The following is a 25171-nucleotide window of genomic DNA, read 5'->3' as shown; positions in this document are numbered from 1 at the left end:
ATAAATCCTGTTTGCTCTTCATCTATTATTTCTGTTAGGAATACATTAAGCCTTTTAGAGATGATGGATGTAAAAATTTTATAATCTATGTTGAGTACTGAGATAGGTCTGTAGTTTGTGTAGTACTCCTTATCTTTACCTGGTTTAGGAATAACCGAGATGATTGCTTCTGACCATGAAGCCGGCATTTTGTTTTTCTTTAGAGTCCAATTCAGAGCGCTGTGGAGAATAGGCATAAGTTCCTCTGTAAAGATCTTGTACCATTCCGCTGGAAAGCCATCGCTTCCAGGTGACTTATTATTTTTTAGTGCTTTTATAGCTTTTTTAATTTCCTCTCTTGTTATATCAGCTGTCAATATATTATTTTGGTACAGTCCAATTGTTGGTAAATCTAGTTGTTGTAAAATTGTCTGATCTCATCCTGATTCACAGCAGGGGGTTGTGAGTAAGCTGTCTATAGAAATCTCCAAAAACTCTTTATATTTTCTGGGTTGTAGGTTAACTTCCCATTTTCTGATTCTTTAATCTTATCTATTGTGTTTAATGTTTGCCTTTTTTTTATTCGCATGGCTAACAGTTTTGTGGCTCTGGGTCCTGCTTCATAGTAACTTTATTTATAAAACATGTTTTTTTTTTTCCATGTGTTGTGTGGGCCGCCAGAAGAGGAGGTACTGCTGGCCCATCACCACCAGATGGCGCCCTGCTTGGAGTGCGGGCTTCAAGCACGAGAGGGCTTCGGAGCGACGTGCACCAGCTGTCACTCATTTTCCACATCACCATAAAAGCCGGACTACAACTCCACCTCCCCGCCGAGAAATCAGCAACCAAGAGGTAATCTTCTCTGTGGTAAATTTCTCTGCTAACTTAACTCTTCCTTGCAGCTGCTTGCCCTGTGGTGTCCTTATCGGAGCTGGAGTAAGGGCGTGACCGCGACGACTTCGCATCACGCTCCATAGCAGATAAGTGGTTACACAGGAGCTGCACGAGTGTGTGATTGGAGGTGGAGGTGCTCCCTCCTTGGAGAACATTGACTGTGAGTGGACTACTGAGTGTGCGGATTCACACTCACCTGGATTTTCTCTGTTCTCTGCCAGCAGTACCAGGGTCGACAGCCGAAGGCAGAGGCCACCTGGGGACTCGGCGGCTCCGGTGTTCTTCAGGCCCGCTGGTGGTGGAAGCTGTGTGGGAATCAGCTCTTCTCTCGCCAGAGGTCTTCTATCTTCGAGCCTGCCCACACGTCACCTGGTGTATAATTGCCAATCCATATCTCTGTCTGTATTCCGTTGTGTGTTTCCACAACATTAAATTGTTACTGGTTGGCTTATCCATTGTCCGTTCCTTAGCGCCCCCTGTTGTGGGTCCGTGTCACGACACCTTCCCAACACCATGTCCTCAATTAAAATATTATTTATTAGCTTTTTAGTTTCTTGGATCTGCAAGTAAATTTCTTTTTCCTTATTTTTCAGAAACTGTTGTTCGAGTTCCTTTAATCTTACTGAACAGTTTTCATATGTCTGCATTTTCTTCTTTTTTAACCATGATGTTTTGGAGATTAATGTTCCTCAAAGCACCGCCTTCATCGCATCCCACACTACTATTGGTTCTACCTCTCCATTATTGTTCTGTTCAATGTATTGATTAATTTCTTTTTTGTTTCTTCTACTACTTTTTCGTTGTTAAAAATTCCCACATTTAGTCGCCATAACGTCTGTCTTTTGGAACTATTAATATTAATTTATATGTATATGGCATTGTGATCTGATATATCGGCACATCCAATTTTGCATTCCGTCACTCTATATACATCTAGTTTGTTAATCAGAAAATAGTCTATCCTTGAATATACATCATGGCTTGCAGAGTAATGTGTATAATCTCTTTTTAGTGGGTTAAGGGTTCTCCATATATCTATCATTCCCATTTCCTCTACTTATAACTTTAAATATTTCGTTAAATGTAATTTGTTTTTCCATGTGCTTGTTGTATCTAATTTATGGTTTAAGATTATATTAAAGTCCCCCCCACAAATCAGTATTCCCTCTGCCTCTGCTGCTATTTCACTAAACAATGATTTGAAAAATTGCTTATTGATTTCAGGGGGGCATAAACGTTTATTAATGTAATTACCTGATTTTCCAGCCTCCCTTTTACTATTATATATTGTCCCTCTTTCCCTTTTATCTCCTTATCTAAAATAATTTTTTTTTGAATTGGATATAAGTATCGCCACACCCCTCTTACGGCCTGATGAATGATAACTGTAAAATGTATTCCTAAATCCTAATTTTTTAATTTTCTCGTGTTCCTGATTATTGAGATGAGTTTCTTGGAGAAATGCAAATTGTATTTTTTCCTTCTTCAATTTTGTTATAATTTTTCCTCTCTTAATGGGAGTATTTAGAGCATTCACATTCAGTGAAAGAATTCTTATATTGTTGTGCATATTAATTTGTTAATTTCTATAAAGAATACAGTCCCGGGCAAATAAAACAAAACAGAACAAAGAACCAAATCACACAACTCCTGAACAAGAACTTCCACTTGTGAGTGGATCCTAAACCACCCCTCTTCCCCTGTTGGTGGGTGTGCTGTAAGTCCCTCATTAACCTTGAGGGTCTGCCCCTAGACACCATAATATACCTTACAGATGGATTAGTATTGTGTCTAGAAAAGTCCAACATCTTTCCCCAAAGTTTCTCAGTCGGCATTTTTGTTATTTAAAAGGTCATCACATTCCCACAAAAACAAAATAAAAGAGATCTAAATAGTCTGATAGGGCTGTACTATAAAATTATTGAATCAACATTATAAAATATAATAACTAAAAAATCGTAACAGTCCCCTTATTTCTTCTTCTATTAAGTTTACACACCTGACACTAGCATAGTCTTTTGAAGGTTTTACCCTTTTTCACTTTTCTGTATTGGGCATCCTCTCATACTCCCTCAGTCCCTCCCGTGCGCGTTGAGCCGTCTCCCGGTTAGATCCCCCGCTCACTCGCTGCCATCCCGTCACTCGCTGGCTGCCGTCACCGCCGTCAGGTGGGGTTACAGGGAGCCCTTTCGCTTTCATTGCGTGCGTTGCATCCTCTGCGCTGTCTTGACGGCGTCACTCAGTGGATGCGTATTCTGGTGAATGGGGTCTGGAATTTTATGCCGCATTCTTTCAGTGTCTTCTTAATGCCCAGGTATGTATGCCGCTTTTTCACTATTTCTGAGGGGTAGTCGTGATCAAACTGGATTAACCTTTCCGCTATACGTATCTTTTTCTGCCACGCTTTCTTCAGAATCATTTCTTTCGTTTCAAACTTTAAAAAGTTGACCACAATCATCCTCGGATTGTCACCTGGGTTGGGTTTGTATGGTGGTGTTCTGTGTGCGCGTTGTATTGTAGCTCGACGTCTTCGGACGTGTTCTTCCAGCTTTGTTGCTTGCTTTGAATTTTTGTTCCATTTGGAGTCTAAGCGTGCTCATTTCTTGTTTTATGTCAGCTTTCAGTTCCTCACCAAGTGTGCATAATTCGGCCCGGAAGTTGTTGGACAGTTTATCTATATTTTCGCTAATCTTGACTAATGCTATTTGCCAGTCCTCCCGGTGCTCTTGTGCTGCTTCTTGCGCCATGTTGTCCTCGGTTCCCCTTCTGTCTTGAACGTCAGGCTCTTTCTTCATTACTTGTTTCTTAGACATCTTTCAAGTACCACTCTTTCTCATCACTATTGTGTCAGATTTTATCGAGTTCTTTTGATTTGTGAGGTTTTTAGTTCACTGACTGCAGAGAGACTCTCACTACACAACTCTCTCCCCCCGCCATCTTCTCGGAAGTCACCCCTGGAAGTATTGAAATGGAAGTTTTTGTTACTGGCAGGACTTTGCTACAAACCAGAAAGCAGTGATTCATATTTTAAAGAGTGGTATGGGCTAATAGCCTCTCAGGAACTGATGGGTAAGGGGCCCTTTTCCCATGTGTACCTGGCACTTCTCAAACATCAATTGTTCTATGTCAGGGGTTTTCAAAGCGTGGGAGAGTTGAGCTCCCCCTCAAGCGACCAAATGAACATTTGACAGCCTTTGTAACCTTATAAACATGTTTTAAAGAACTTTCTATTCTTTCACATATTTTACACCCTTTTCAAAACATTAAATGTGTTTTAAAGAACTTTCTATTCTTCTATTTTTACCTTTTGTCACATTTTAAACATCATTTTAAAAAACATTTAAACATCTCTGTGTGTTTTTTAAATGTCTTTGGCATAACTAAACACTTTTAACATAAATAATATTAATTCAAACAGGGATGGGTATTGATAAGATTTTATCAATATCAATGACATACTGATTCCGCTTATCGATCCGATTGCTTACTGATTCCCTTATTAATACCTCCTGTAAATTTTCTGCGTACTAAAAGTAGGCTTTACAGGTTTGTCTATGTCAATAACATTATAATAATTGATACTTATTGATAATTAATTAATTATTGAGTCTATTAAAGCACATAAATATGAAATTGGTCAACTGGATTCTTGATCGTGGACATAAATTGTTGTCCTTTTGTCCTTTCTGCTGCTCCCGGCTGTACGGGGGGCGCCACAGCGGATACAGCCAGATCCCGAATCGGTATTGGCACAAGTTTTACGCCATATGCTCTTCTAGACGCAACTCCCGTTTCACCCAGAGAAACGTACACAGCCGCTGATGTTCTGAAGAGGTCTCCTATCCAAGTACTAACCAGGCCCCACACTGCTCAGTTTCCTGAGATCTGACGGGTCTGACACAGAGCAGACTAGCTGCACGATGTTTGGACATAATAAAACTAAAATAAACAAAATATGTAGTTTTTCCTCAAAAACATTTCCTTTCAGACAATTAATGGCATGACTGTAACTCCATACCTCTGAGCTGAACTGTTTGCAGCGGCTGTGCTGCAAGTCAACATCAGTGTAATCATAAAGAACACAGGACATCTCATTTGGGAGGAAAAAAAAAACATTTTAGTCGGTTGTAGTTTGTTGTCGTGTTACAACGTTGGAAAGAGGTGTCATTGATTTAAAATACCCATTCACTTTGAATGTATTAATTCGGCGGACTCCAACTTGACTCGCCAGAGAGCAGCGCGTGTTTGGACCTGCGTTGAACAGAATGGAGGACTATTGGCATTTCTTGCCTGCAACAAGACAATAGTCCCAGTTAGTGACTTTAATCCACACAAAGTGACTCACTGATTGACATTTTTTAAAGCCTTTGTGAGGGGTTAAGAAACGGATTTGCCGCTTCTGAAAAGCAGGCGAAGCAATGAACCAACAAAGCAGTGGGTTGGAGCACTGCTCATTACTTCAAGCTTCAACAACAGCCGCAGCATTGATCATTTTCCCGAACACTCTCAAAAACAAAGGCCGCTCTGAAATGACGAATAATGGAAATTGTTTAGCAAAAAGGCTATTGATGGTCCGTGGATCAAATAATTTCTTAATGTTCTCAATACCATCCCTTGCGGCTCCTCATCCGAAGAACTATGGCACCCTCTGGGTGGCCTCACAGTTTGCAAAACCACTGGTCTATGGTGGAAAGAGAATAAATTCAAGTAAGATTTCTAAGGTTTTGTAACTAACTGTAAGAGGCCACAAGTTGACGCAATGTAACTTCAGGGCTTGTGAAATGAAACACTGTCAAATCCTGGAGAAATTTGCAGGGGTCTCTGGGGGGCACAGCACCCAGGAGCTGGGTCTAGGCTCCTGTGGTGCCCCAGAAGTAATTTTTTCTAATAATAAAGTTTCACGGCATCTTCCTAGAAGGAACAAATCTCAAATTAATGCATACTTAAATGATCCTATGTTCGACCTTTTATTTGACCTGTCAATGATGATGATGAAATAACAGAATCTGACGTGGAAGTAGGACCTGGAATGATTTTCCTTTTAATTGTAAACCAAATTATGCATTAACTCAGAACAGATAAACTACATGAAATTCAAGAGACTGAAAAGACTGTTAACGTATTTCAAAAACCACAGATAAAGCTTGTAGAATATTTGGAAAAATCATGGTGAAATATCAATAACCACACCTTAAAGTAAAAGTCACTTATGTTCTTGTGTAAATTCATGTCTGGTGTGTTCATGAAGCCAGCGATGATTCCACGGATTCTTGTCCTTATAGACTTTTTCCTTTCAAACCGTCTTTCTCGCCATCTTCTCTCTGTTCGACGTCACTCCGTGACACAGACATGCTGCAAAATTCTTACTTTACAAACTTGAAAGCTCTAAAGTTTTGCGATTGTCCACATGCTATGTTTGCTTAAGCGTCACGCAGGAGCCACACAGCGTCGCTGCAGCAACCAACCAGTCCAACTTTACGACAACTGGTCGTAACAGCTAGGCTTGAGTGGCAATTTCATCCTCGAAACTCAGCGAATCTGAGGACAACAGATTTGTATCTGTAACACACAGATCAGTGTCCGCAGACTATAAAACTTGCACGATGTCCTAAAAAAAGAGAACGCTTTGCGATAAGCATTTTAAAAACTCAGTGATGATCACGATAAAGAGTAGAACAATACCCCCCCACCATGATGAAATCTGCGGAATCCCGCGGATCGCTGAGTTTTCACAGCCCTGTAACTTAAATGTGTAAATTGAATATTTCTGTTATTTCATATCATTTTATGTTATGTGTAGGTCACAAAGACAGTTCAAAAGTTCAAAGTTCAAAACACATTCCTATTTGGTGGACATAGCATTTGCTCCCTTCTTCAAAATGGTCTCATCTAACAGGTCTGACAGAGCTCTCTGCCTCACTGGATTAAAGCTACTGTGTGTAAATTTACATTTACACACAATAGCTTTAATCCAGTAAGACAGAGTTGTGTCAAGCAGAGGTTTTCTGTCATCTTGATAGTTTTATATTTCAACAATTTTGAGTGGGATTGCATTATTTATTTATTTATTTTTACAATATAGCCCCTTTAAAAACTCTTATTTTAACAAGAGTTGAACTTGAACTGATTTGATTGTAAAGAATAAAACTTGGATGAAAAACTTTCTCAAACATGGATTTTTACATTTTCCTCTTTCACTAAGTGAGACTGTACGCTGAAGATGATCGCTTAAGATCACTAAGTTGCTCTGCTGCTTTAATGAGCATTTAGCGCTAAAGTCTGCTGTTCACACAAATGATCCTGTGATTATCTGTAAACGGTAAATAGCTTGTACAGTTTATAAATGTTCCATGAAAACTAACTTTTGTTTTCCTCTGACAATGACTGAACCTGCCTCTCCTCTGTTCTCTCTCAGTCTTCCCCCCAGCTCCTTCAACTTTTCCCCCTCCCCTCTCCTCTCCTGAATTCAACCACTGTCTCTGCCGTTTAGTGTTTTCTCCTCGAGGAAACACGGAGCTTTTTGGAAGCACAAAGCCTTTAATCTGTAAAACAAACCATTGATTTCTGAATGTAACAGCAGCTACGGATAAAGGATGAACTGTGGATTATTCATGAAAGATTTTGATGAAGTTTTTTTCTTTTGCTCAGATGGAGAGATACTGCTTTCAGCTGTGCGTTGCAGCATAGAGTGACGCAGTAGCACACAGCACAGGAAGGCAGAACAGATCAGTGAGTCGCTACATGCAGTGCTGCAAAAATAAACTGTCATATTGGCATATCAACCTGTATAAATGGCCAATAACGATATCCGCAAAAATATAAAGTTCATGAGCATCAAAATGTCCCAAATCATTAACATAAAATTAGCTATTCTCCTATACTTCAATATACGCTTAGAAATCTGGCCTTGACTGCTGACTGATTCAAACCAAAATAAAATCATTTCTTCCTGCCTGCAGGAAACAAAGTACCTGCCACATTTGATCAAAAAGGGATTTGGTATTCTGAAGATATCGTGCAAATATACGAAGAGACACGTCGATAAAAAGCAACCGATGCAAACACAAGAGCATGTGCCTCTGCTGGAGTTGTGAAATAAAATAAAACTTTAACGTCACTGTTTCAGCTTCATGGATTGTAAATTCTGGGGACAAACAAGCAAAAATGTCTAGTATAGACACTTAAAGACAGGAAGTCCTTTATGTTGCCAATATGGCCACTGCCACACCCAACTGCCCTCATGACATCAAGACAGTGAAGCTGTCTGACAACTTATTTACCAGGACACAAATTATTCATGAGCAGTTGAAGCAGAACAGAGAAGATCCAGATACAGCATGAAGTGCACCGCCAAGAACCTTCTGCCTTTCCATTCCCAGAGACCCGTTTAAGGACCTCAGTCATAACAAAAGAAGAATCATAATACATGTATGGCCATTAGCTCGTCAGAGCCATGACTGGATGTTTAGTCATAAACTGGAGAAACACAAAGTGTTAGAGCAACAAAAGACAGGAGGATGACCCTGAGCCAGGCACAGAGCATCTTGCTCTACAGACATGAGGGTAACAATTTTCCCCCACACTTAATTTTATGCCCTGAAAAAGAAAGAGGAGCTCCACAGAAATCCTGAATCCATAGAAAGGAATCAAAGTCTGAGACAAATATTGAGTTATTTTTGTTCTAATTTGCAGTCATGATTTCATGTTCCGAAATGACAAATGTGCTTTTTAATAAAACTTGTGTGGATGGTGGTTTCAGTGAGCAAATGATTGTCAGAAAACCAGAAAAGAGCAAAAGAGCACATTAGTTTGGAAAGATGACAAAGAGGGAAGAGAGATAACGAACAAAGAGAATTACACACACTGCGTCTGATGCACACAGGCTTTACTTTTCAGACTTTTTAATGATGAATTCTTCTTCATGTCACAGCTGTGGGCAGAAAATCGTCACAGAGACACCATTTGAGTTTAGGAAGTTTGTGACTGTGGAGTCTTTGGTGTGGGCAGCGACGACATGGCTGCTGAAGCAGCTTTGAGACAAAAGAAATTGCTGCTTCACATTGTGATCACCATATAGACCCTCATTAACAGGACACACACACACACACAAAGATCTATTACAAAGGCAGGAACAACACAAAAGAGCTTATTTTTGACATTTCAATTACAGTAGTGTTCAGAATAATAGTAGTGCTATGTGACTAAAAGATTAATCCTAGTGGTCTAGTGGTTAGAGGAGGTGATGGTCTAGTGGTTAAGGCGTTAGGCTTGAGACCAGAAGATCCTCGGTTCAAATCCCCGTCTGACTGGAAAATCACTAAGGACCCTTGGGCAAGGTCTTTAATCCCCTATTGCTCCCGGTGTGTAGTGAGTGACTTGTATGGCAGCATCCTGACATCGGGGTGAATGTGAGGCATTATTTGTAAAGCGTTGTGAGCGTCTGATGCAGATGGAAAAGCGCTATATAAATGCAGTCCATTAATCCAGGTTTTTGAGTATATTTCTTATTGTTACATGGGAAACAAGGTATCAGTAGATTCTCACAAATCCAACAAGACCAAGCATTCATGATATGCACACTCTTAAGGCTATGATATTTTATTTGAATTGGGCTATTAGTAAAAAAAAGTAGAAAAGGGGGTATTCACAATAATAGTAGTGTGGCATTCAGTCAGTGAGTTTGTCAATTTTGTGGAACAAACAGGTGGAATCAGGTGTCCCTATTTAAGGATGAAGCCAGCACCTGTTGAACATGCTTTTCCTCTTTGAAAGCCTGAGGAAAATGGTACGTTCAAGACATTGTTCAGAAGAACAGCGTAGTCTGAATAAAAGTTGATTGGAGAGGGGAAAACATACACAGGTGCAAAAATTATAGGCTGTTCATCTACAATGATCTCCAATGCTTTAAAATGGACAAAAAAAAAACAAAAAAAACAAAACAGAGATGCATGGACGAAAATGGAACACAACCATCAAAATGGATAGAAGAATAACCAGAATGGCAAAGGCTCACCCATTGATCAGCTCCAGGATGATCAAAGACAGTCTGGAGTTACCTGTAAGTGCTGTGACAGTTAGAAGATGCCCGTGTGAAGCTAATTTATTTGCAAGAATCCCCCGCAAAGTCCCTCTGTTAAATAAAAGACGTTGCAGAAGAGGTTACAATTTGCCAAAGAACCATCAACCGGCCTAAAGAGAAATGGAGGAATATTTGTGGACTGATGAGAGTAAAATTGTTCTTTTTTGGGTCCAAGGGCCGCAGACAGTTTGTGAGATGACCCCCAAACTCTGAATTCAAGCCACAGTTCACAGTGAAGACAGTGAAGCATGGTGGTGCCAAGCATCATGATATGGGCATGTTTCTCCTACTATGGTGCTAGCGCATACCAGGTATCATGGATCAGTTTGGATATGTCAAAATACTTGAAGAGGTCATGTTGCCTTATGCTGAAGAGGACATGCCCTTGAAATGGGTGTTTCAACAAGACAATGACCCCAAGCACACTAGTAAACAAGCAAAATCTTGGTTCCAAACCAACAACATTAATGCCTCACAGATGTGAAGAAATCATGAAAAACTGTGGTATACAACTAATACTAGTTTAGTGATTCACAGGATTGCTAAAAAGCAGTTTGAACATAATAGTTTTGAGTTTGTAGCGTCAACAGCAGATGCTACTATTGTGAACACCCCCTTTTCCCTTTACTAATAGCCCAATTTCATAGCCTTAAGAGTGTGCATATCACGAATGCTTGGTCTTGTTGGATTTGTGAGAATCTACTGAATCTACTGGTACCTTGTTTCCCATGTAACAATAAGAAATATACTCAAAACCTGGATTAATCTTTTTAGTCACATAGCACTACTATTATTCTGAACACTACTGTATGTCTCCAAGAAGAGAAAAGGAACGGTCCGTTTGTTCTTTTGCTTTCACAAAAAGAAAGCTATACTTGACATTTTCTTCAGTTGAGAATTTGTGGTTATCCTGAAAAAGTAAATTTGAAACTTTGTGGTGTTAAAAGAACAGACATTGAGATGAGAGAAGAAAAATGTCTTGGCCTTCATTTGCACAGAAAGCCAAGATCTAATTATAAACCACAACTGAACGTAATGTTTTCATTCCGTGTTGTCTGTTTGTCTGTCCAGCAGGACAACTCAAAATGCATGATTCAATTAAATTTGGTGAAGTGATACATAATGTTCTGTGAAATAAGTGATTTAATTTGAAAAGTGATTGGGAACATTTTCTGCAACTGAGATCCAGAAGAATGTTTGGCACAGAGCATCATTTAACTCAAAGGACCTGAATTACAAAAGCTTTACCATATTTACCAGAGTATAAGTCACACTTGTAAAAAAAAAAAAGGTCATATGAGCCTTGTGTTCTTTATAATTTGTAGTTGTTTAATTAACTATTAAGATCCTGTTGTTTTACATACAATTTGTACATGTTCAATAAAGCTCCTCTATTAATCAGTCAATGAAAAACAATATTTACATTTTAACAGCGTCTGAAGGAGGCATCTTCTGAGAAGATGGTGTTTAAAAAGACAACAGGAAAAGCAGGTGTGGTCACAGTCCAAGGGTCACATATGTTTTCGGCTTGCTGATTGCAACCCATGTAGAAAATTCCAGCTCAGTTGTTACTTAAATGGCTGACATATGGCTATATATCTGATTATCAAGATAGCTGGCATGACAGCCATATTTGAAATTTGATGAGAATGTCTCAAACAGATTTTGGTGTCCTCATAGGTAGGAACATGCACATAAAGTTTCAGCTTCATTGGTCAAGCAGCTCTGGAGAAGAAGATGTTTACACAGGCCATCGCCAACAGACGGGCAACCCATGACATAAACTCACTGGATCTTTGGTCAAGGTGAGCTAAAGACAGAAACTGTTGCCACAGACGGGGGAAAAAACTTACTTCCAGGAATTCACAGACAATTCACATCACTGTTATTGGGTTTTATGTGGATAATAACTAACTAGGAAATACATTCATTAGCAGAAAATACATGTTTGCTCAAAGGAAAAAGCTGTATGTGTGGTATTCCAATGGTGTGGCTACATGTGCTGCCAAAATTATTTTAGTATTCGCTCATATACACAAGTTATTCAAACCATGGACTCTAACTGCATGTCATGCACACAGTCAGATTCTGGGTACTTTTTTTGGGGGGGGGGGGGGGGGGGGTGTTCTCTCCATGGCTAATTCAACCAAATCTGTTGACATCCTCCTGTGTGCACCTTGGAAGTTGGATAATTTAAAGGTAGACAGATTTAATTTTTGATTTCTTTCTATTGCAGTTGAGGTTTGAAGAACAGAAATGTGCATTTCCACCTCACCTACAGACTATGGAACTCCAGTGGACAACAGGTGAATGCATCATTAGGTTTGTTGTTGTGGTTGTTCATGTCAGGCTTGAGTGCAAAGTGTGTGTGTGTGTGTGGTCTGTGAGTGTATATACGCACGGCTATGCACTCACGTATGTGTCTGTCCGCTAATAAAATGTGAACCGCCACACAGCGCATGGATGAGTAAAGAAGGAAATACAGCACTGGTCGCACTCATTGAAGTTTTTGAACATGCTCAAAAGCTCTGAAGCTTGTCTCATTCAGGCATACGTTCATAACACAGGTACTCTGGTCCACCTTGCCAAAGGACTTGCATTCGTATGGCATCGCTGGGTCATGAGTGACCAACTTAAGTCATGTGATACTTTTAAGATACACAATTGTGGCAGGCTAAGGTACAAAGCCTGTCAAGAATAAGTCTAAATGAGGAAAACTCATTCAGACTTCCCCTGAGCAGTAGCAAGGGGCAGAAGAGGCCGAGTGGGATGGCTATCCTATCCATAAACTCACCAGAGCCCAGGAGTTGACATTAAGGCTATTGTTGAGCGTGTTGAATGCCCAAAGGCGAGGTGTGTCCATGCTTCATAACTAACAAGCACTAGGGTCGGTCATATACAACCCTGGCAAAAATTATGGACATCACCGGCCTCGGCGGATGTCATCAGTGTGTTTAATTTTGTAGAAAAAAAGCAGATCACGACATGACCACAAAACTAAAGTCATTTCAAATGGCAACTTTCTGCTTTTAAGACACACTATAAGAAATCAAGAAAAAAATAATATGGCAGTCAGTCACGGTTACTTTATTTAGACAACGAGCGGGACAAAAATACTGGAATCACTCAATTCTGAGGAAAAAATTAGGAATTCACCCTGTAAATTTCATCCTCAAAACTAACACCTGCATCAAATCAGATCTGCTTCTTGACATTGACCCTGTGCCATGACATGACCCTAGTGTCTTTTGCAAGGAATGTTTTTCGCAGTTTTGCTCTATGGCAAGATGCATTATCATCTTGAAAAATGATTTCATCATCCCCAAACATCCTTTCAATTGTCCAAAATATCAACGTAAACTTGTGCATTTTATTGATGAGTAATGACAGCCACTCCCCAGTGCCTTACCTGACATGCAGCCCCATATCATCAATGACTGTGGAAATTTACATGTTCTCTTCAGGCAGTCTCTTTCTATAAATCTCATTGGAACGGCACAATACAAAAGTTCCAGCATCATCACCTTGCCCAATGCAGATTCGAGATTCATCACTGAATATGACTTTCATCCAGTCATCCACAGTCCAACGATTGCTTTTCCTTAGCCCACTGTAACTGTTTTTTTTCTGTTTAGATGTTAATGATGGCTTTCGTTTTCGCTTTTCTGTATGTAAATCCCATTTCCATTAGGGGTTTCTTACAGTTCGGTCACAGACGTTGACTCCAGTTTCCTCCATTCGTTCCTCATTTGTTTTGTTGTGCATTTTTCGATTTTTTGGAACTATTGCTTTAAGTTTCTGCTCGTCTGACGCTTTGATGTCTTCCTTGGTCTACCAGTATGTTTGCCTTTAACCACTTCTCATGTTGTTTGTATTTGGTCCAGAGTTTAGGACACAGCTGACTGTATGGTGATCAATGTGAAGCAGCAATTCTTTTTGTCTCAAAGCTGCTTCAGCAGCAATGTCGTCGCTGCCCACACCAAGACTCCACAGTCACAAACTTCCTAAACTCAAATGGTGTCTCTGTGACGATTTTTTCCGTTGGGGGCCCCCACAGCTGTGACATGAAGAAGAATTCATCATTAAAAAGTCTGAAAAGTAAAGCCTGTGTGCATCAGACGCAGTGTGTGTAATTCTCTTTTGTTCGTTATCTCTCTTCCCTCTTTGTCATCACTTTCCAAACTAATGTGCTCTTTTGCTCTTTTCTGGTTTTCTGACAATCATTTGCTCACTGAAACCACCATCCACACAAGTTTTATTAAAAAGTCACATTTGTCATTTCGGAACATGAAATCATGACTGCAAATTAGAACAAAATAACTCAATATTGTCTCAGACTTTGATTCCTTTTTCTATGGATTCAGGATTTCTGTGGAGCTCCTCTTTCTTTTTCAGGGCATAAAATTAAGTGTGGGGGAAAATTGTTACCCTCATGTCTGTAGAGCAAGATGCTCTGTGCCTGGCTCAGGGTCATCCTCCTGTCTTTTGTTGCTCTAACACTTTGTGTTTCTCCCAGTTTATGACTAAACATCCAGTCATGGCTCTGATGAGCTAATGGCCCATACATGTATTATGATTCTTCTTTTGTTATGACTGAGGTCCTTTAAAACGGGTCTCTGGGAATGGAAAGGCAGAAGGTTCTTGGCGGTGCACTTCATGCTGTATCTGGATCTTCTCTGTTCTGCTTCAACTGCTCATGAATAATTTGTGTCCTGGTAAATAAGTTGTCAGACAGCTTCACTGTCTTGATGTCATGAGGGCAGTGGGTGTGGCAGTGGCCATATTGGCAACATAAAGGACTTCCGTCTTTAAGTGTCTATACTAGACATTTTTGCTGTTTGTCCCCAGAATTTACAATCCATGAAGCTGAAACAGTGACCGTTAAAGTTTTATTTTATTTCACAACTCCAGCAGAGGCACATGCTCACATGTTCACATGATGTAAAGAAGGAAATACAGCACTGGTCGCATCATTGAAGTTTTGAACATGCTCAAAAAGCTCTGAAGCTTGTCTCATTCAGGCATACGTTCATAACACAGGTACTCTGTCCACCTTGCCAAAGGACTTGCATTCGTATGGCATCGCTGGGTCATGAGTGACCAACTTAAGTCATGTGATATTTTAAGATCACACAATTGTGGCAGGCATAAGGTACAAAGCCTGTCAAGAATAAGTCTAATGAGGAAACTCATTCAGACTTCCCTGAGCAGTAGCAAGGGGCAGAAGAGGGCCGAGTGGGATGGCTATCCTATCCATCAAACTCACCAGAGCCCAGGAGTTTGACATTAAGGATATTGTGAGCGTGTTGAATGCCAAAGGCGAGTGTGTCCATGCTTCCTAACTAACAGCACTAGGGTCGGTCATATACAACCCCTGGCAAAAATTATGGAATCACCGGCCTCGGAGGATGTTCATTCAGTTGTTTACTTTGTAGAAAAAAAAGCAGATTCACAGACCTGACACAAAACTAAAGTCATTTCAAATGGCAACCTTTCTGGCTTTAAGAAAACACTATAAGAAATCAAGAAAAAAATCATATGGCAGTCAGTAACGGTTACTTTTTTAGACCAAGCAGAGGAAAAAACTATGGCAATCAACTCAATTCTGAGGGAAAAAATTATGGAATTAATCCCTGTAAATTTTCATCCTCAAAACTAACACCTGCATCAAATCAGATCTGCTTCTTGACATGTGACCTGTGCCATGACATTGACCCTACGTGTCTTTTGTGCAAGGAATGTTTTCGCAGTTTTTGCTCCTATGGCAAGATGCATTATCATCTGAAAAATGATTTCATCATCCCCAACATCTTTCAATTGTCAAAATATCAACGTAAACTTGTGCATTTATTGATGATGTAAGACAGCCATCTCCCCAGTGCCCTTTACCTGACATGCAAGCCCCATATCATCAATGACTGTGGAAATTTACATGTTCTCTTCAGGCAGTATCTTTATAAATCTCATTGGAACGGCACCAACAAAAGTTCCAGCATCATCACCTTGCCCAATGCAGATTCGAGATTCATCTACTGAATATGACTTTCATCCCGTCATCCTACAGTCCACGATTGCTTTTCCTTAGCCCACTGTAACCTTGTTTTTTTCTGTTTAGATGTTAATGATGGCTTTCGTTTAGCTTTTCTGTATGTAAATCCCATTTCCATTAGGCGGTTTCTTACAGTTCGGTCACAGACGTTGACTCCAGTTTCCTCCCATTCGTTCCTCATTTGTTTTGTTGTGCATTTTTCGATTTTTGAGACATATTGCTTTAAGTTTTCTGTCTTGACGCTTTGATGTCTTCCTTGGTCTACCAGTATGTTTGCCTTTAACAACCTTCTCATGTTGTTGTTTATTTGGTCCAGAGTTTAGAAAAAAACAAGTTACTGCTCCTAAGGCTCTTTTGCTTTGGACTCAACCATGTCAATGAGATTGATCCACCCAAACACGTCATAAATACAAACACATTCATTAAATTGTCAGCATTCAGGTGTGAAACCTGAAGGAAGCACTGTGGAAATGAAATGTCCTGATGGTGACTCAAAGTTAAGTTTGACATCAGTTCAAAGGCTTAAAAGTATGACAGCACAGAGACGGCGTCAATAATAATTGAATGTGCTGTTTGACTGGGTCTGGTGGTATTTATTTGTGTGGTCTGACTTACGCCAACTCCCTTTATGTGCCCCCCCCCCACTCCCTCAGCCATCCTTCCGAAGTCAATTTGAAAATGTCAACTGCTACTACTGTGTGTGTCTTTCAAACATTCAACAAAGACAAAAAAGAGAGGGGAAAAGATCAAGAAGAGCAGAAAGAAGCACTCACATTTGCACGTCATTTGAGGTTACTGACCTGGAAGTACGAGCTCTCACACAGGACGTCGTGGCAGATATCCAGGTGACTCTGGGATGGAGGCTGGCTTCCATCGTTTTGCGTTTGACCCTCAGCTATGGACACACTTAACTGACGAGCCTGAGCAAACGACTGCAGGTAGTGAGCTGCCACCGTCCAGAAGTGCAGGTCAGACTCATCCCCGAACAGCCTAGGGTTTGAGACAACGACACATCAGCTGGGCCCCAAGGGCATACGCTTTTCTTTCATGTGGAATTGTGCTTTCATTATACTGCTGTTTGGTCACTGATGACCACAGATCCTCAACATTAGCCCACGCCGCTCCCTCCACCACCTCCACACAACACATCCTTTCCTCTTTTTGCCATCATTTGCATCACTTAGTCTCATTCTGATACTACGGGCACACAGCTGTTGCTAGGTTACCATGTGGCAGTAACAATGGCACAAAGGTCAGAGCGGCTGGTGTCGAGGGATGCAAACAGGGGAGAAGGTGGTCTTCTGCACAGACTGGGCGTTTGAACTTCCTCAGACGCTCCAGGGGAATAAAAAGTGGACATGAAACGATCTCAGAGTTGCAGACAACAGCTTGCATGTCATGTTTTTCTTTGGAGACACAAAAGCTGTTTCTGCACACTTATGGCAAAAAATAAGATGAACTATTCTGGAAGACAACCCAGATTTTTTTAGCTGCATTTTCAAGTACATTAGCGTGCTGCCTGTGGGGATCCACAGGCTCTAGATTGGGTAGTTTTACAGTTTATAAAATAGGTAACTGACATTTTTCAAAGGTGATAATTTATGCAAAGTTTCTATAATGAGTTGGAAAGGTGTGTGAGTCCAGAATGTTTTTAGAACCTTAGACCTTAACAGTTTTAGAGTAAGAACTCAACCCTTGTTTTTTTTATGTTAATTAACGGTCTTATTTTTTTAATTTCTTTATTACAACCCCAACATTAGGGAAAATAACATCCACACAAACAAAAGTAAAATTCAACAATAAAAACATACAGTAAAAACTATGAAACAAAACAATAGAGTGAGTAGACTGAGAAGAGCAAACTCAGCGGACCATGGTTTTACAAAATTATCATGGAATAAGAAATATCTTAAGGAATCACTGGTGTTGTTACATTGAAATTCAATGGATAATTTCCTAAAATTATAAAAACAAACCAATGGCCTATGGCCCTGCAACATAAACTTATCAAGTTGTGTGTTCTTGATGATCTCACCATTTAAAATATAATACGAAAAGAAAGCTAGACTGGATTTGCTGAACTGGAAATCTAAAAGACAAGGCCCTATGATAAAAGCTGTATGTATTTTACTTATTACATCAACCACTGTAGGAATTTGTAGTGTGTTTAACAAAACAGATGGTGCCTTTTACTTAGGCCCATAACATTTTTAATTATGCTACCTTGGGCAGATTTTAATTAAGTAATATCAGACATACACAATAGGATGCAATCCATGCATGCAACATTGTGGGACAACAAAGACTTTTCAATAGATATGATTTTACATAAGTATGTAAACCTGGCCTTTGAAATCCAACTGATGCTAACTTATACGTGCTCCTTCTGCTGGCAATTATCCTATTACTTACATGGTTGCTTATTAGTTTGTGTGAATTTTGCTTGACTTTAGGTTTGGAAGGGTTTTTAGTAGGCTTTTTACTACGATACAACCTTGGGTTTTCTTTAAACCAAAATTAAACTGCCAGTCATCAGTGTAACTGGTGCAGATATTGAGAAGTGACTAGAGACATGGAGCAGTTGAACTCAGTACTGTTACATCATCAGCATACACGCACACGTTGACTTTGTAATCTCTAACACCGGTATTAGCATTCTGCAAATACAAATCATTAAAAAAATATTAAAAAGTGAGGGAGATAAACTTCCGTGCTCCATCCCCTTAGTTACATGAAAAGAGGGCTGATGCTGTGATCCCTTCTAACACAGGCATATCTATTTTGATACCAGCTGTGTAGGAACAACCAATACATATGTATAATTTTATCATACAATTTTAACAGGAGACCATCATGCCAAATTGAGTCAAAACTTTTTTTGCATCTGAGGAATCATTAATAAAAGATAGAGCGAATTTTTTTTTATCTTATTTGTAAATTTGTCTTAATGTATTTATAAATTGCTTAGGTTCTTTATCATATACACACAATTTTTTATTATTAATTTATTTTATTATTACTTCTATTGTGTCATTTGATTTTAAATGGACCACAATGGAAATCAGTGTTTTCACTTTCTTATGTCATTCATGCATTTTTAATGTATTTACAATTTCATACTTACATTAAACTTACTAAAGAGAATCACGTAATAATATCTGTAGTTTCTCCAAAAATATTAGTCAACATCATTAGCAACACTCCAATTTGGTGGTGTTCATCCTACATACATAAGCATACCAAACGGCTCTCCCCAGTTTCTCCATGATGAAAGCTGCATACACATTCACCCATTGTAGACGTTTTTTTGCTAAACTGAGCCACAATATATAATTACAATCGGGTACATAAGTACTTGGACAGTTTTCTTGAAAAAGAAGACCTGGAATTTCAGGTAAAGTTTGCTACAATTCACATGGGAGACTAAAGAGTAGAACATTTTTTTCTTGTAAGAAAATCCTCCTCTGGTTCACTCCATCATGAAGCTGTGACTCCTTCTTGCACACTCAGTACGTTTTTGATAACTGACAACACCATACGGTACCATACCATTTGGTTTCTTAATGATTGATGTATATTAAGTCCAAGACATAGTCTGTGACTTGTAAATGTTCATCTACATCTTCTGACTCATCTAAAGAAAACAGGCTGTAAGAATTCCGATTTATATGAACAATAATGCTTATATTTACTTTGTCCAATTACTTATGGCCTGTGGGACAGGAGGGACTGTCTGGGTATAGATCAATTCAAGGATCCTGAAAGTGACATCATTCTCGCCTATTTGCACAACACCGTCCATCAAATGAATGACTGAGCGCACCATCGTTGTTAGCATTTGAATTCTAACAGTTAACAATTCTTGTAATTGATGAAATTATGTCCGATGCTTCAACATGTGTGATGGCATTAGACGCAGAAGCTATATATATATATATAGTCTGTCTATATGTGGTCCTTCGACAGACTGGCATGCTGTCCAGGGTGTACCCTGCTCCAGCCCCCAGCCTCCCCGTGACCCTTAATTGGAGTATGTAAGTGGGCATAGAAACTGGATGGATGGAAGTTAAACCTGTTGAACTGCAACCAAAAGCCGACACTCCTGGAACATCCTGACTGTGTCATTATGAGTCCAAAGTGGTGGTGTACAAAGGCATCATTATGAAATATGTACCGCTGCCCAAATACTTATGGACTTCACTGTAGCGTTACGCAGACAAGTGTACGTTCAGGCTTCAGTATTTATTGATTAACTGTCAATAAAATGCATTTGGCCACTCGATGCGACAGCGGTGAAATGTTCTCAACGTTCCATAAAACCAAAGAAAACTGATTTCTTCAAACTTATACAAAGTAAATACAAACAAATCACAAAAAAGTATTTACTCCCTCACCATGTCTTCAGGATCTGTAGTTATTTTCTGCACAGCTTTCACTCTGTGAGGGTAATTTGTACTTTTTGGTTGATATATTTTGGACCTCATGATTAGTCGGAACAGTCTTTCAGCCATAATTATGTGTTAGATGATATCAGTTCTGTGCCACTGCAGGACTCTAATCTTTCATTTTCATTTCAGAAAAAGGAAATCCTTTCAAATGAATTAAAGCTCTGTCTGGGTTTTTGATTAATTAATAAGCTGGAATGGAAGATTGCTGCTAATCCTCCGCCCCGGCCCGTGCTACGAGCATTCTGACAGTTAGTGTGACTCGGGGGTGTTGACTCATTTAAACTAACATACTCATCCTGCTGTAACCAAGTTTCTGTTAGGCAGAATAAATCAATATGTTGATCAATTATTATATCATTTACCAACAGGGACTTAGAAGAAAGAGACCTAATGTTTAATAGACCACATTTAACTGTTTTAGTCTGTGGTGCAATTGAAGGTGCTATATTATTTTTTCTTTTGAATTTTATGCTTAAATAGATTTTTGCTAGTTATTGGTGGTCTGGGAGCAGGCACCGTCTCTACGGGATGGGGTAATAAGGGGATGGCAGGGGGAGAGAAGCTGCAGAGAGGTGTATAAGACCACAGCTCTGCCTCCTGGTCCCAACGCTAGACAGTCACAGTTTGGAGGATCCAAAAAATTGGCCAGATTTCTAGAAATGAGAGCTGCTCCCTCTAAAGTGGGATGGATGCGTCTCTCCTAACAAGACCAGGTTTTCCCCAGAAGCTTTGCCAATTATCAATGATCAATGAAGCCCACCTCATTTTTTGGACACCACTCAGACAGCCAGCAATTCAAGGAGAACATGCGGCTAAACATGTCACTCCCGGTCTGATTGGGGAGGGGCCCAGAGACTTAGAAGAGAGAGACCTAATGTTTAATAGACCACATTTAACTGTTTTAGTCTGTGGTGCAGTTGAAGGTGCTATATATTTTTCTTTTTGAATTTTTATGCTTAAACAGATTTTTGCTGGTTATTGGTAGTCTGGGAGCAGGCACCGTCTCTACGGGATGGGGTAATGAGGGGATGGCAGGGGGAGAGAAGCTGCAGAGAGGTGTGTAAGACTACAACTCTGCTTCCTGGTCCCAACCCTGGATAGTCACGGTTTGGAGGATTTAAGAAAATTGGCCAGATTTCTAGAAATGAGAGCTGCTCCATCCAAAGTGGGATGGATGCCGTCTCTCCTAACAAGACCAGGTTTTCCCCAGAAGCTTTGCCAATTATCTATGAAGCCCACCTCATTTTTTGGACACCACTCAGACAGCCAGCAATTCAAGGAGAACATGCGGCTAAACATGTCACTCCCGGTCTGATTGGGGAGGGGCCCAGAGAATACTACAGAGTCCGACATTGTTTTTGCAAAGTTACACACCGATAATGTAATTAATTTTAGTGACCTCCGATTGGCGTAACCGGGTGTCATTACTGCCGACGTGAATTACAATCTTACCAAATTTACGCTTAGCCTTAGCCAGCAGTTTCAAATTTCCTTCAATGTCGTCTGCTCTGGCCCCCGGAAGACAATTGACTATGGTTGCTGGTGTCGCTAACTTCACATTTCGCAAACAGAGTCGCCAATAACCAGAGTTGATCCTCGGTGGGGTGTCGTCGAGTGGGGAAAAACGGTTAGAGATGTGAACGGGTTGGCGGTGTACACAGGGCTTCTGTTTAGGGCTACGCTTCCTCCTCACAGTCACCCAGTCAGCCTGCTTTCCCGGCTGCTGGATCTGCCAGGGGTAACTAACGGCGGCTAAGCTACCTTGGTCCGCACCGACTACAGGGGCCTGGCTAGCTGTAGAATTTTCCAAGGTGCGGAGCCGAGTCTCCAATTCGCCCAGCCTGGCCTCCAAAGCTACGAATAAGCTACACTTATTACAAGTACCGTTACTGCTAAAGGAGGCCGAGGAATAACTAAACATTTCACACCCAGAGCAGAAAAGTGCGGGAGAGACAGGAGAAGCCGCCATGCTAAATCGGCTAAGAGCTAGTAGCTACGCTAAGCTAGCGGATTCCTAAAAACACGCAAAGTGAATAATGTGTAAATAATTTAGAGGTGATTCAGCAGAAGGAGTGCTTTAGTTAAGGCACGTAAAGATTACACTGGGAAACAAATCGTAATCTAGATAACTAGATCATAATATTAGTGTTTGCAACTGGGGTTAAGATGGCACGTGAGAGGACTGGGCTCCATCTGATTTCCTGTGGGTGCTGTACAGTGTCATGGTGAAGAAAGAACTGAGCCAGAAGTGATATTTTTGATTTACCAGTCAATTTCTGCTCCTATCCTCACCTATGGTCATGAACTTTGTGTAATGAATTGAAACAAGCTGGCAGATTCCATTAGCAAAAATTAGATTCTGTCATTGCGTAACTGATCTTACACTTGGGAACAGGGCGAGAAGCTCGAATATCTGGGAGTAGATCCGCTGCTTCTTCGCATTGAAAGGAGCCAGCTGAGGTATTTCAGGCACCTGTTGAGGATAGTCTTCTCAGCATGTGTAACTGGCAGGAGGTAGGAAAGACCCAGGACACAATGGAGGGATATCTCCCCGCTGGCTTTGAAATGACCCGCAAGCCACAGGAAGAGGCAGGGGACTTGGCTGAGGATAGGGAAGTGTGGGAGGAGCTGCTTGGTCTTCTGCCACTGTTACCCGGACAAGCGGCAGAAAAATCAACAAATCAATGAAGAAACTGGTCAACCTCTGGACAGGCAATTGATAAATATGATACATTAACAAAAAAAGTCCAGTCATCTCACCTTGAAGTTGCTGGACCAGAATTAGTTTCCTTCACACACACCCTCACATAGTGTGCTGCCATCGATTCCCTTGTCGATACCGCTTGTGAATTTTCTGTGTACTAAAAGTAGGCTTTAAAGGTTTTCTATGTCAACAACATTTTATTGAGTCTTAAAGTAAATAAATATGAAATTGGTCACTGGATCCTTAAACTCTGGACATAATAAACTCTACATGGTGGCTCCTTGATCTCTGGACATAAATAGAAATAAACAAAATCTGTAGTTTTGTCAAAAGCATTTCCTTTCAGACATTATTGGCATGAATGTCTTTCCATACCTCTGAGCTGAGCTCTTGCAGCTCGCTGTGCTTCACATCAGCATCAGTTTAATTCATAAAGAATGTAGGACGTCTCATTTTGGGAAGAAAAAAAACGTTTTAATCGATTGTAGTCTATTTTCTGTATTACAGCGTTTGTAAGAGGTGTCATTTTATTTAAAGCAGCAATTCGTTTTGAAGTTATTAATTCTGACCGGACTCTGTCTCAGCAGAGAGCCACTCAGCATTTGGAGCTGTGCCAACAGAACGGAGGACGATTCTCTTTCTTGACTGCCACAAGACAAGATGCAACTTACGGCTTTAATCTGCACAAAAGTGACTCACAGTCACGACTGACGTATTTTAATGGCTTTGAGAGGAGTTAAGAAGTGGACTTGCCACTTCTGAAGAGTTATTATTAGTATTACTGCTGTTGTTTTTGCTATTATTATTAATACAGTATATGAATAAAAATAAATTTTAAAAAATTACAATTTTTAATACATTTGACTCTTTTACGACAACAAGCACTGAGCCAATAATTAGTATACAGAAAACAAATGCACACAAACGTGCTGAAATGCCAATAGCTTAATGCTAACTTTCACACAGAGAACGCCATAGACATGCTAACGCGTTAGCATCGGTCCCGTTTTTAAGTTATAAAATACATCTATCAACGGTTTCAGAAGACCATAACAGGTTGGTTTAACATAAAAGGGAATATACTACTCACAGGCATATGCTCTTTAGGATTTTAGTGGGGAAAAATTAAGATAAAGTCCAACGACCCAGCAAATCGAACTTTGCTTCATTGGTTCACGCTTCAAAGTGCAGTCGCTCTGCAGAAGCGGTTGATTACAGACCCGCTGCAGGGTCTGCAGTCAACGTAGAGAAATTATCATTTTTCCGACAAAGACCCTCAAAAACAACAGCCACTCTGAAGGACCGATAAGGGAATCATTAAGCAAAAAGACTATTGATATCGGGGGATGAAATCATTTCTTAACGATACCCAACCCGAGATGCGAGATGTGGGCCGTGGTGCGAGACCAAAACAAACAAAAAGAAGAAGAAGACCAAAACAAACATGGCAGATTCGGTGAAGTTTGATGACACGGAGATGTGAAGAAATTCGACTTTGCCGCCGCAAACTATAGTAAAATAAACAGAATTTTGAGTATTTTTGCAGTGGCCCGAGCGGGCCATCATTTGATAAACTGTACTGGCCCGTAGTGGCCCAACAGTGGGCCAAATCGGGGCCGGGCGAGAGGGCAAATGGCTATGTCGAGCCCTGAGGTGTGCGTGCAGTCGAGAGTAGTGCAGTACTTACCTGACCCAGCAGGAGGAGCTGATCAGCACATTTCTTTGTGTGTTCATAACTCGAGCGTTTCACCTCCTGAAGGTGCGCTCGATCCAACTGGAACTTCTGGAGAGCAGGAACATATTAACGTTAGATGCTGGTCATAAAAACAGCCAAATTGATTTACAGAACAGAGCAAATAAAAAGGAAGAATGATTTTATTTGCAAAAAAAGTACCATTCTTAAAAAAAGTTACACAGGAAAATAATATTTTAAAGAGATGTAATTCCATGCGCATCCATACCTCAGATTTCAAGATGGACACACTATCGTATTTCAAACTATATTATTTCTATCGTTT

The 25171-nt window shown here is 40.2% G+C and overlaps 1 protein-coding gene across 1 annotated transcript in view; it reads right to left on the bottom strand.

Annotated features, from left to right (window-relative positions):
• The window catches only part of LOC117523180 (WD repeat-containing protein 11-like), a 378317-nt gene that overhangs the window by 71418 nt on the left and 281728 nt on the right, over positions 1–25171 (bottom strand). The window contains 1 exon segment of the mRNA XM_034184623.1: positions 24841–24936. Within this exon segment, the coding sequence (XP_034040514.1) occupies positions 24841–24936 (96 nt within the window).

Source organism: Thalassophryne amazonica, chromosome 13 (assembly GCF_902500255.1).
Source record: "Thalassophryne amazonica chromosome 13, fThaAma1.1, whole genome shotgun sequence".
NCBI lineage: Eukaryota > Metazoa > Chordata > Actinopteri > Batrachoidiformes > Batrachoididae > Thalassophryne > Thalassophryne amazonica.
This window is presented reverse-complemented; position numbering and strand designations above follow the sequence as displayed.